Source organism: Diplotaxodon limnothrissa, linkage group LG13 (assembly GCF_057381915.1).
Source record: "Diplotaxodon limnothrissa isolate DT_005_m linkage group LG13, D_limnothrissa_male_GT1.1, whole genome shotgun sequence".
Classification (NCBI taxonomy): domain Eukaryota; kingdom Metazoa; phylum Chordata; class Actinopteri; order Cichliformes; family Cichlidae; genus Diplotaxodon; species Diplotaxodon limnothrissa.
In genome coordinates, this window is record NC_140608.1 from 24,719,197 (window position 1) to 24,732,148 (window position 12,952).

Here is a 12,952-nt window from a genome sequence, read left to right on the forward strand (position 1 = left end):
GGAAGCCGGACACTAACAGGAGGTAAAAATCAAACAAAAATGAACTTGTTTTCATTAGTGTGCTTTCACATGATGATGATGATGACCGCTTAAGACCGGAGTCTGGCCTTAATTTGTTCTGTTCTGGTAAACTGCAACACGTACTGTAATTCTTTTCAGCCCCATCAGTTTTCGTGTGCTGTTTGTAGACACGATCTTCAATTTTCTAGTCTTTTAACTTGAAAAAAGGAGGAAAAGAATTAGAGGAAAAGTCAAGAAAAAAAGTCAAAATCAGTTTTATAGACCCCTGTTCATATACATCAGGGTTGTCAAACAGGCAAATAGTCCAGTCCGGCTCACTGCAAAACTTTGGAGGAAGGATCAAGGATTACGTGTGTAGTTTAACTTCTTTACGCTGGCAGAAAGGGGAGTTTTGTTGGTCCGGCCCACTCAAGATCAAAGTGGGCTGTATGTGGCTCACAATGTACAGTCCATCCATTCGCTTCTGCTTATCCTTTTCAGGATGGCGGGGGCGCTGGAGCCTATCCCAGCTGTCATAGGGCGAGAGGCGGGGTACACCCTGGACAGGTCGCCAGTCTGTCGCAGGGACAGACAGCCATTCGCGCTCACATTCACACCGAGTGGCAATTTGGATTATCCAATTAACCTATCCCCACAAGCTGCATGTCTTTGGACTGCGGGAGGAAGCCGGAGTACCCGGAGGGAACCCACGCAAACACGGGGAGAACATGCAAACTCCACACAGAAAGACCCCGGCCTGATGGTGGAATTGAACTCAGGACCTGCTTGCTGTGCGGCAACAGTGCCACCGTGCTGCCCTCAATGTACAGTCTCACATCCCTGATATAAATATTGCACGTTTAGCCATTTGCAACCAGGAATTGGATCTTTCTACAGTTTAAGCATCCTTTAAATGTTGCTGTGATTTGTCTCTGAATCGTTCATAAGATCTTTTTCATGAGTGTGCATGTGCCCCGTACAACTGACTTATTTAAATATATAATTTATTTAATATAACCATATAACGGTTCCCTCTTTTTATCTAAGTAGGCTTACTTTGTGATTAAAAACAGAGCAGTTATCAGGGACCCCCACTAGAGCACCTCTGGAAAACACACAACAGGAAGGCTAGCTGGTTAGCAGTGACTGGCTTGAAGTGGATGCACAAGTACAAAATACTAAAATGAGTCTCCAGATATATTTTAGTGGCCGTTAATTTGGCGGATGCAGTTTCAAGAGTGTGGCTAGCTTTAGCAGTGCTAGTAGCAGCAGCTTTCTTTCCTTGTAGGTCAGAGTCTACAGGCCTGTGAGAGTGTGGTTAGGTACCGCTCTGGTTGAGTGGTTATATGACAGTTTACTGCGGCACAGCTGCTATTCTAGGTCAAAAAAGTGCAGAAACGCACTAGTTAGCACGGCTGTCATCTGCCAATCCACCTTACATATAGACCTAAACTTCCCGTCACAGAGGTGTGATGCTGCTAGTGGCGAGAGGCATCGTAACTTCTCAGAGCAGATACCTGTCGTTGCGCGTTTTAAAATCAATGATTTGTTTAACTGAGTGGTTTTTCTGATGCACCAATGTTTCAACATCTACAGTGCTGTGCAAAAGTCTCGAGCCACCCCTCACTGTTTGTTTCCAAGGACCCAGACTTTTTCACACAACCAGTCTCCATATGGAAGTTTTGCTTTTGAACTATATTTTTTTAATCATTTTATTTGTCCACTTCTTGTACCTGACTATTTTTAAAGGAATGGTTGCTCCCCAAACACTCTGCCAATGCAGTAAAAGCATACGTGGATAGAAAAACACACAATGGAACAATATCAGTTATGGGTTTTCGTCCCCAGAGCCTGGACTGCAACATTATTGAAGCAGTGTATGATCATCCCGACAGAACAGAATCCGGTCTTTAAGTGACGACGTATGAATCCTGCTTCGGCGTCCAAACTACTCTGCATTTATTAAGACTCTTGTGTTTTTAACGTGTTTGAATGCTTTGCATCTTGTTCTATTTAATCTGAACAAGCCCCTAAAAGAAGGCAGTGATCACTGTCGGCCTCTCACGGTTTTTATTACCGCTGTTCATTTTAAAGCTCAGTTTTTAAAACCTTACGATGTAACTATGCAGCAGTATATTAATGACTAACCTCGTACGTGGATGGATTATCTCAGTTGTTCTTCTGACTGAAGTTTGGTCCGTTTACTGCATCCTGCCATGCAGTTGCATTTGGCCCTAACCACCGGGAACCCTCACGTTAGCTTTTATCGAGTGGAAAAAAGTTAGCGTTCCAAAGCTTCCTGGGGAGAGTTCAGGCTGTACTGAAGAATAATTATTTTCCGATCGAAATACAAAGAAATGAGTGTTGGCTCAGGACTTTTGCACAGCACTGCAGTCAACTACAAGCTCTATTCATTGCTGCTTCTTTGATTTTTGAAGTTCTCATGAAAGCAAATGATTATCTTCATCCTGGTTGTTCCAAGGACTGACTGCTCACTGTGCTTTTCTCTGAATGCCGCCACCCGAACGCATCACTTTCCAAAAATCTGTAAACAATGAAGCGACCTACTAATAAGATAGTAACTTAAAAAGTATGCATTTTTCAGAATGAGACAGCTGAAGATTATGGATTTCTACAGTGCAGTTACAAAGCAATCCCTTCCCAGTCATTATGGAGAGGAGGAATCATTATAGCATCCTGTCACATTCGCTGTACATGCCATACATGTGTGGTGTGTGAGTGCTGTATTAAAAAGAAAAAAGCCTTGGAAGTTTATTCTTAGTGCATCCAAAAAACCATGTTGTCATAATTAGGCTTCAAGAAGGTTTAGCACATCTGATTGATGTTCATGTGTGACAGCTTGGTAAGCCGTGTGGCTCTATATTTGGATACTTCCACTCATTTAGCTTAAGATTTTTTTTTTTTCTAGGGAATTGTGCACCATCTGCAGTCTAGTGCCAAGAGCTGAATAACTTGCTCACCCTCCTCCTATGAAATACTGTAGAACACACCACTCTGCAGATGTCTTGGACTTTACCATTTACCATTTTATTTGAGTGTTCTGACCTCATCGTTAATGTTTTTGTGTGAAATGCTGAGTTTTACCTCGTTATAATCATAAAACTGGGGTGCACGAATCAAACTGCTCACAGCTCATAAGCTTAGGGATCATTAGTAAGCAGTGGTTTAGCTGTTCAGAAAAAAACAAGCTTATTAACTAGTTCTCTACAAGTCTGTGTAGATTTGTAGTCATCCAGGTCATGGTAGTCTTAAGAGCTTGAAAAAAAAGGAGGCTACTTGACTTGACGACTATTGATCTCGAAGATTTAGGGAATAAAAATTGAGCATTTTAAACCTGTAAGATAAAAGTACTAAATACTTGGAGGATAGACGAGCTCCACCATCTTAGACAGTAGCTGCCAACTGTAGCCCTTATTTTGTTCAGTGAGCTCAGCGTATGGTCACCTGAAGCAGCTCTCCAGCTCACAGCAGAAGATGAACGGCTGACTGCAGTTGCAGTGAAATACAGCAGGGTTGGGGAAATGCTGAATGATCTCGAGGATCACCACCACAGTCACCTGGCCTACGTTCTGTATCAAAGAAATGTATAAAAGCCTTCGAAATGGTGTGTGGCTTTTAATAGGGGCGTGGCTTATATGGTATCTCTGCTGATTTCTGACCTGCTCGGCAAGTGAGAGAAAGCATACTCGAGAACCATTGGTTAATTTTTCCCACCGTTTTGTCTGTGGTTAGCAAACCAGCCAGTAGAGAAAACATGAGAAGTCGGAGCTAACTGGTTTGATCCAGTCTGCATTCCTAAGTATCCTTGGACAATCCCCAAGTTGATCCCAATGTGTTAATCGGAGTGAGAGTGTTAGACACAAAGCACTTAAATGTTGAACAAAAGTGGTTGTAAAAAGCAATTTGAGTGCTTCTCTTTTCATCTAAAATTGTATTTCATGTTTTGTCTTTTTGGGGTGTTTTTCCGAAATATTATTTAAAGCTCTTTTTGTTTTAGCGTCCTTTTATTTTTAGGACAGATGTATATGTGGGGCTGGTGTTTTAGGCTAATAAGAGGGCCCGCTCTCTCACACTTGTCAGACACACACACACACACGTAGCGTCTGGGGTTTGTTTTTCACAGTTTGGGTAATGACGGTGGAGACTGATGTGAAATCCAGCTGTGTGCTTGCGTGTGAGAGCACGTGCACGCATCTTGCCAGAGCTCTAGTTCGACACAGCAAAGCGTCTTTACAACCAGCTTTTAGTGGGCTATGGGAAGCGCTAATAGAGCAGCAGCACGCCTCTTCTCCCAGTTTTGTGGTACAGCTCTTAAACGACTATATAGAACACTCACCCACCCTTCGTCATATGATCTCGGGCATTGCATAATATTCAAAGTGTGTATATTTCCCAGTGACACTTCTAAAAATGAGCTGTGGTGAAAACGATTCTGGTGTTGGGCTGGATGTAGCTGTTGAGTTCAGTGTTTCCTGGAGCAGAATGCTGACCCTCTGCACCCATTCAGTACCCGTCCTCCCATAAACCACAAACTGCAAGGTTGGCCCAGGTTGACCTAAACCAGATGCTGTGGTTACGTTTAGTTCAAATATTTGACCTTTAGTGTAAAACAGACCATCACACATATAGCACTTGTGTTCCTCTCTTCTGCGTGCACACAGGATAAGCAAAGTCTGAGACCATATGAACTCGGTTCTCTGCAGCATCACTCTCTGCCGAGGCTTTTGATTTTCCTGCGTGTGCAATCACTCTGTTGTTTTTCACGGACTGCCAAAATTTGAACTCCAGAGTATTTGTACTCTTTGAAAATTTGGGTGTCTTCAATGAAAAGCTAATACCACCGGGGTAAAACAGGATTGTTCAAGTCTTGAATTTCATGTACTAAAACATGACAGATATGCAGGGGGAATCAGCATAACCACAGACCTTGATCGATGTTTGCTTTACTGTGGTTAGCATTCTCTTTATTCATATGTCTTTGCACACTCTGAGCCCAGAAATTGAACTGTTCTGGTGGTCCTGCTCAGACAAGAGAGATGGTGAGCAGTTTCCCCACTGTTTGCCTCCCCTTGATTATTAGAGATATCAGGTTGCTCCTTGGAGCCAAATATTCAGCACAAATCTGTAGAGCTGTAGAGCGGATGGCATTTGAATTAAATAAAGTAGCATCAGTTACTAATATTGCTGTGTGGTTCGTGATTAATGCTAATATCACTGACAGGCAAAAGATCCCTGATTTAAGAATAGGAGCATACTCTGTGATGGTCTCAGACCTGGAGCTTTGCATCAGGCTTTGTCAGGTCAAAATATGGGGATCCATCCATGGCTGCAACCCCTTTGGAGTAAGGGAGCAGCTAAAAGTGCTGCATTAACTATTCACTTAATCTGTTAGTCAATAAACAGAAAATTAATGTAATAATTTATCAAAAAGGGTTAAAAGGTTTTTAAAAATCCCCAATGAAGGTGAGTTTAATCACTTCGGCAGAAGGGCTTAATCTTATTTTAGCACAGGAAGTGTTGTTAAAGGACTAATAAGAACTTGGTGGTTGGGTACATATTCAGATGGTGGTTTGAGGCAGTGGGGGGGCCCCAGCACATTTTCTGGCCGGTGGGCTCTAAAAATCTTGGGATCTGCCCTGGTCACGGGCTTCTGAACTGATGTTGAGACAAAACTTGGGATGTTTTGTCTCAATTTGGGATTAAAATTATTTACAATTAGTTAATCTGATGGCAAAATAGCTCACAGTTAATTCCATAAGTAGTTTACATTCTTTTGAGCAGTTTGTAAATGTATGAAATTCACCATCACGTTGCACTAAAGCTCTTCGCTAAGACCTGCATTTACGTGTCGTTTATTAACCCCGTTCTCAAGCTGCAGTCACACGAGCCCGACCGCATCCCAGAGCATCCCGAAATATCACATGGTAATACGGCTTAATGGAGTCTGGCCACGGTCCAGCTGCAGGTTTGCACACGAGCGTAATGAAGAGACACAAGTGCAGACACCGATTTTAAATAAACACAGCTGTGGGAGAACAATGGCTATTTATGATCAGCCATGAAAAATCGCGGTGAAATGGCCCTCACAGGAACGCCTTTCATTTACTGGGGCAACGCTTGGCTGCTCCTGCCTCCTCCGCCACTCTAGTTTTAATAAAGACCATCATAAAAAAGCAGCTTTGCATCCTGACTAATGATGTTTTTCCTCTCTCGCTCTGTCCTTTCCTCCCTGGTTTGGGATTTTTCAGTTTCTCCTTTTTCTTCTCTTCTGACCTTCACTCAACATATTTTTGTGCCTCTTGCGTCTCAGGTTGCTCGCCGTGAGTGCGTGTAGCGTTGTCGTCTGTCTAGGATCGGAGCATTATAGTTGACTGTATCAGCATATGACAAGCAAATGGCAACATGCTGTTTTTAAAACCCTTTGACGCACACACACAGTTTTTCACTTCGTTCCACCTTGACCGACAGCTGTTTTCTTTTTGACACGCACCCTTTCTCCTTCAGTCATCCTCTTCTCTTTCCTCCCTTCATCATCGGTGTCATTACTGTGCCCTTACCCCCGCCATTATAACCATTAGGCTATGCTTATTTGGCCTCGGACCCCCCTTTGAGGATCAGGTTCCATAATAACCTGGCCATCTCTACGGTAACCCAGCCCATCTCTGGAGGAATGCAGCATTTCCCGCTCTTTTGTCAAGCCACATTTTGAGTGGCGCTGTGGGGCCAGATTGAGTTGCGCTGGGTTTCATAAGCTTTCTGTGTGTGTGTGTGTGTGTGTGTGTGTGTGTGTGTTAAACTAATTGAGTTGGCTGTCAAAGCAGGGTCTGTGTGGAGTCTTGAAACAGTACTGTAGGGAGGAGCACAGTGTGAGCATGGCATCGGGTTACTATATTGCTGCCCCGCCTCTGGATTCTTCTTATATTTCACAGGAAGTGTGCGCGTATGTGTGCACATGTGTGTCCATCACTCCTTGAGGGTGCGTGTTCACAGGTGGCCGGGCTGGCACAACCATGGGCTTTTCCAAACAGACACTGACACAGTCTTTCCAATAAAAGTCAAAATAGACAGGAACAGACGACACTGGCTTCTTCAGCTTGGCCTGTTGTATGCATCTGTTCACATCACAAAGGGGTGTGTGTGTGTGTGTGTGTGTGTGTGTGTGTGTGTGTTTAGCTTGTGAAGAAATCAGACTGCAATACAACTGCTTAGAAATTGTAGTGTCTGAAAATAATAACGGGAAGAAGGAGAGTTTGGGGGGTACATTCAAAGTACACCTGCATTCAAGGTGTTCCCAAACCAGGTGAGATACATAGTCTTCCCAGCGTGTTGTGGGTCTATCCTAGGGTAGATACAGTATGCCTGGAAAACTAAGGATAAGGCGAGCCACATTTTGGAGTAAACTTGTATCGCCTGCTCTCTTTCAGTCGTGATTCAGAGTTACTCCAAGGACCAGGTTGGTGTGTCTGAAAAGTTTTTATTTCTTGGTATTGGCCGAGTCGGGAGACATCCATCATAGTTTTTCAGAATTCTGCGGTAAATTTCCATCCAGGATTCTTTTAGTGTCGCGGTCCTCCTCGTATGTTATCTCTGACGTCACTGAACAGTCTTCCTTTGGGAAGGAGAGCCCAAGCATCAAGTACACACTGACAGGATGTCAACAAACAGGACTATGAAAAACACAGCTCTAAAGAGAACAAGATCATGAGTGTGAACTCGACCAATGGGCTGCTTTAAGAGGGTTATCTATCCTGTAGATTCTCACTTTGTGTGCACTGGGAGCAAGACTACAACTACCATGAGGCTTTGTGACACTGTGATAATGTGACTGTGACCTCGCAAAAAGTCATGAATCAATCAATACCATAATAGACACTCATGAAAATGCTTTAGCTTGACCGCTGATAGCAACAAGCCCTCACAGCAAAGGCATGTTGGTAGAAAGTGGCTAATGCTTACTTGGTGCCAAGTAGGATAAAGAGGCACTTGGAAACCAGATCTACCTTCTAAGAGGAACTTGGCCTTTTTCAAAGGAATACTGGATCTGAACCAGAGGCAGCAATGGAGACGAGAAATAAAATCATACTGTAGGTTGTGCGATGGGCTATTTTTGTATCAGTGCTGTGCAACTTTGAGGTGTGACAGAGCTCCGGAGGCCTATTTGAAACTGGTATTTCCAGTAACTTGTATCTCTCATCTGATTCCTGTTTGTACATACACCATGCTGTTTGGGAAATGTTTGCTGGTTAGTCATTTAGGAGCCAGCTGGCATTATTAATGGGTTGCTCCGTGTGGGTTTGTGGCACTAAACCAAAGCGTTGTAGTATGATATCATCAGATGAATGCTAGCAGAAGATAACATGGCCGGTTTTAATTTACATGGCAGTGTTTCTAAAAAGTTTGACTTTGTAAGTTTGGAATAAAAATGACTTTTAAATAACTGTTTGTTTGTTGCTGTCAGCTAATATTATGTTTCATGCGTTTGTCAGATTCAGAGGTCGGCACACTCCGTCAGAAGACTCTGTCCGTCCTCACGGCCTCAGAACTGGTCACTTCCTGCAATTCCTCTGCCACCTTTGGGCCTGGCAGCACCCAGTACCTCCTCAGCCTGGCTCGGGTGGGCCTCAGCGCCGGTGTGGAGTTCCCTGAGCTCTGGGACGGCCCCCAGCTGAAGACCAAGCTCCTGGACCATCTGCTGCAGTGCCCGCAGTACGAGGTGAGGGAGCTGGCATTAGAGGGGCTACTGAGGAAGCTGGAGGAGGAAGAGGAGGAGGAAAGGAAGAGGAGGCCTGAGTGGCTGGATGAGACCACCCAGTCTAACCTGACCAGTCTGGCTCTTCATGAGACTCACCCACAGTGTTTGGCCAAGGTGAGACCACACGCACACACACAGATTTACACAAACGTATTCTAGGAGTTTCATTTGTTTGTTGTGTTTTTTGTTTGGGAGCCTGTATACACGTCTAGTTGTTTTATATATATGTGGACGCCTGCTGCCAGCAGCAGCATAATCTTAAAGTTCTAACATCACAGAATGGTGAGCTCCTTTTTTCTATCTGACACAGTTTCCCTGAATCACAGCGACACTGGTTACAAACTGATTAAAATCCCAATCCATCTCTCAGAGCCTTGCGTGAGAGGCTAATCGGCCACAGGGGGAAACGCCAAGCACACTTGCAGTGAGCTGGTTCACTCACTCGCTCACTTACTTACACTGACTCTTGAGAGGCTTGGTAGCTTTCCTCGCTAACAGGTTTTGGAGAGGAAAATGCGACCTATTTCCTGTTTGGGGACAGAAGGTTGTATTTCTTCCCAAAGAGGACAGGCTGCCAGCGGACCCGCTCTGTCACGTCTGCCGTTAACACCCCTGCAGAGCTGACAGCACTCGGCGCTGCTGTGCACTTCGGCGCTGCAGACTGGCATGTGTCTACTCCAGGCTTTGCTTTACAGGCCAGCAGTTAACGTTTAATGTGTCGGGCCTGTTAAGTGGAGCCTCCTCTGCGCCATAGACGCACCAACCCAATGGGCCAGTTGCCATAGCTCAGCCTAATCTGCAGTGAAGCATTATGGGAAAGCTGCTGAGGGAAAGTTGTGTTCTTTTCAGGACTCGTGCAGATATATGGACTCTGGTCCAGTTCTTTAGACCTGCAGGACAGACTATAGCAGGAAACTACAAATGTGCCTGTTCATGCAGGGTGGGCGTCACTATTTATTTGCATGTTACAGCTATGAAAGTCTGTTCGCCTGGGCTGGCATGCTTTACTGTGACTGTGTATATTTGAGTATGTGGGCAGCCGAGTATGTCGCAAGACGGGAGCTTGTTAAAGCGGGCCGTAAAAGTCTGAAGCAGCAGAGATGGTCAGAGCAGCTGTCGGGGTTAGCAGACAGACGGGTGGATGAACAGTGAAAAATACACACTCGATGGCTGTGATTACAACTACCGTAAAATAATCCCATTAGTACTGCAAAGAAGGGGGGGGGGGTTATATTATATATATTGGAAGTTTTTCAGTTAAAGAGAAATGCTGCGGCCAAATGAATAATGACACTGTCTTGGCATTTCTTGGCCAGTGATTTACTGACTCTCACTGGAGTTGAAAGGAACCAATAGACTTGATGAAATATTGTCTATGGAATAGGCTACGCCCACCACAACCTCCCTGACGAGTACAAATGAGCTGTTGTATGTATTGGCCTCTACTTTGTGCCACAAAGTGACTTTTTAACAGGAGTCTGAAATATGGACACTATTATCTGTCATTATCATTATCTATGTGTACACTATGAGCCATTGTTTTTATAGGTTAGCGCTCTTGAGCCAGTGTGTGTGCAGTTTGCTTAAAGCTAAATAGACTTTTTAGGCCATTTGGGGGCAGTATGCTGTAACTGAATGACTGCAAAACATTGCTATAAAGGCAGATATGCTAGCAAGCTATTTTCCACTTCATTACATAATTGGGTTGATTTAATTTTAGTGTAATTTGCGTTTTTGTTGAGACAAAGTCCACTATTGGCGCTGATTTAGTTTCAAATGATCTGCCTCACAGTGTTCACCATTCTGCTACTTTGCAGTGCTAACACAGCAAGCTAAGCTCAGTGTTTTTACCTGTAAAGTTAATAAAATCTATTATTGCAACATGCAGTAAATTGCATGAATGATATCTCAACAAAGTGTCCTTGTGCTTACAATGAGAGCGGATTTTAAAGGTCCAACAAGGTCAGTCGTTCACATACAGATTTATTTATGTTGGAAAATATTTGTGGACCTGGAAAATGTAATAAATTGTTGCATAAGAATAAAAAAAATCCTGTCTCATCAGCTTTTTGTGACATTCTTCATGCAGATATCCTCTGCATGAAGAATGTCCTCTGAGAAAAAGCTGTTTAAAGTCTCACGATGCAACATAATTACAATAAAATGAAACAAAGCTCAAAGATGCTTCGCAGAATGAAAGAGAGTTCATAATTATCTGTATGTTTCAGTATTATTCTCCCCTCCTGCACCATGTTATTTTCATTGACGCTGTAATAAAAACAGCTTTTAAATTCGCCAAATGGATTAATAACAGCAACTTTGTGACTTCTCTCTGATCAGCCGTGATGTAATCAGTGTTTGTTGGTAATTGATTAGTATCAGATCAATCAGTCAGAATGACGGCGTAGAAACCTCACGGGCCCACCTCGCTCCCTCGATGTTTCGGTGCTCACATGCATAAAGTGCAGCACGCAGGCAGATGTTTACACACAGATGCTGCATGCACCCGCTCGCCCTGCCCTCTGCCCACACAGATCTTATAAAGTGAGCTTTATTTTAAAGCTCTAATAACAGGTTGGAGCCTTGAAAGAAATAATAATCATTGAGATATGCAGCTGGAATGTCAACATGTGTTCTCGCCTGGATGTGTGTGTTTTAACAGGCGTCTAGCGCGGCGGAAAAAAACAGGTCTTTTCCGCCTCGTGCTCAGTGAGCTGCCTGCCTCTCTGTACGAGTGACTGGGCACAGTAAAAAGCACAAGGTTAAGATGCAAAAAGTAGACACAAGACCTCTTAGTGCCTGCTGTGCTCACCCGCACACGTGTGTGTGTGTGTGTGTGTGTGTGTGTGTGTGTGTGTGGCAGCTGTGTACCCGTGGTTAGGGTGTGCATAGGGAGGCTCTGACTAGAAGGGTAAAAATACCCTTGGGCCAACTTGCCAGCAGCACTGCAGAGAGGACACCAAAGCTCTGCTGATGGATGACGCTGAGCAACTTCCCTCACCAGTAGCTCTGGTACTGTGTGTGTACGTGAGGCAGAGAGGTGAAAAAGGATGATTTGATGACATCAGTGTGTATCTTGCTTAAGTATCTTACTTACTCGCTCTTCCTGCTGTCTCTGTCATGTCGTTCCTCCTCTCAGGTCCTGCAGGTTTTGTGTGTGCTGAGCTCCAGCGACGAGCTTCCGTGGAAGGATGGTGCAAGGGTTTTGTCCCTGGAGGAGGTTTTGTTGCACCTCCTAACATTGGCTCAGAACTCTGCTCACAGGTCAGTAAAAAGAACTACTGTATATAAAAGATGGACACCGCCCCGTGATGTCAGAAGTGATCATATTTCGATAAGAGGTAGACGTGCTAAGTGATTAGCTGTCCCACCTGGTTGTAGCAGATGATCGGGATAGTTCCCCGAGTCTCGTTCTGTCGGAGGTTTCTTCCTATTAAAAGGGAGTTTTTCCTTCCCGCTGTCGCCACGTGCTTACTCATAAAGGGGTCATTATTGTAGGGTTTTTACCTTTTAATATAAAGCTTCTTGAACTGATTGTTGCTGTTGGCGCTTTATAAATAAGATTACATTGAATTAAGGTTATAGCAAGCTTGGCTAGCAGGTTTCCTCCTTAGATGGTCGTCACAGACACCTGATAACTCGTGCAGCAGCTTTTGACGTCCTGCTAATATTTGGCCCAGAAGACTGCTGTTTGTTCGGCAGCAGCTGGGTCGACTGGTTTTCCATTACAATCCAGTACTACCTAATGTACGTGGCTGTCATCATAGCAGCGCTGCTGAGCATCCCATGACTTAATTAATATGCGACACGAACAGCGACGAGATACCTGCTGCTCAGCTTGTGGCTTTTCGTCAGACTGCGTTGTTTTTTGTAGCCATTTTCATCGTTGTCGAGTTTCAAGAATGGCGGTTTTGATTTTTGGAAATGAGACACTCTAATGACTCGTGGAGTGACGCTACTGACCAGCCAATCGGTGGCATGCAGTCTAACAACCCTGGCAGAGCAGGTATGGAAAAAGTACCTGGTGCCAGGTACTATGACCTTCTGCAAAACACGGAAAACCGTGGTGACCTGTGTCCATCCGAGTAAAGATAGAGGGCCTGAAGACATATTTATTTCACTGCGTATCGTTTGATTTCTGTTCAGAATCCGTAAAGATTTACTCCTGACCCTTGAACT

At 44.2% G+C, this 12,952-nt stretch overlaps 1 protein-coding gene across 1 annotated transcript in view; it reads left to right on the plus strand.

The window, feature by feature from the left end:
- The window catches only part of thada (THADA armadillo repeat containing), a 122,871-nt gene that overhangs the window by 89,685 nt on the left and 20,234 nt on the right, over positions 1 to 12,952 (plus strand). Inside the window, exons 32-33 of the mRNA XM_085368927.1 lie at positions 8,508 to 8,887; positions 11,913 to 12,037. Coding sequence (XP_085225053.1) covers positions 8,508 to 8,887; positions 11,913 to 12,037 — 505 coding nt within the window. The remainder of the gene's footprint in view (positions 1 to 8,507; positions 8,888 to 11,912; positions 12,038 to 12,952) is intronic.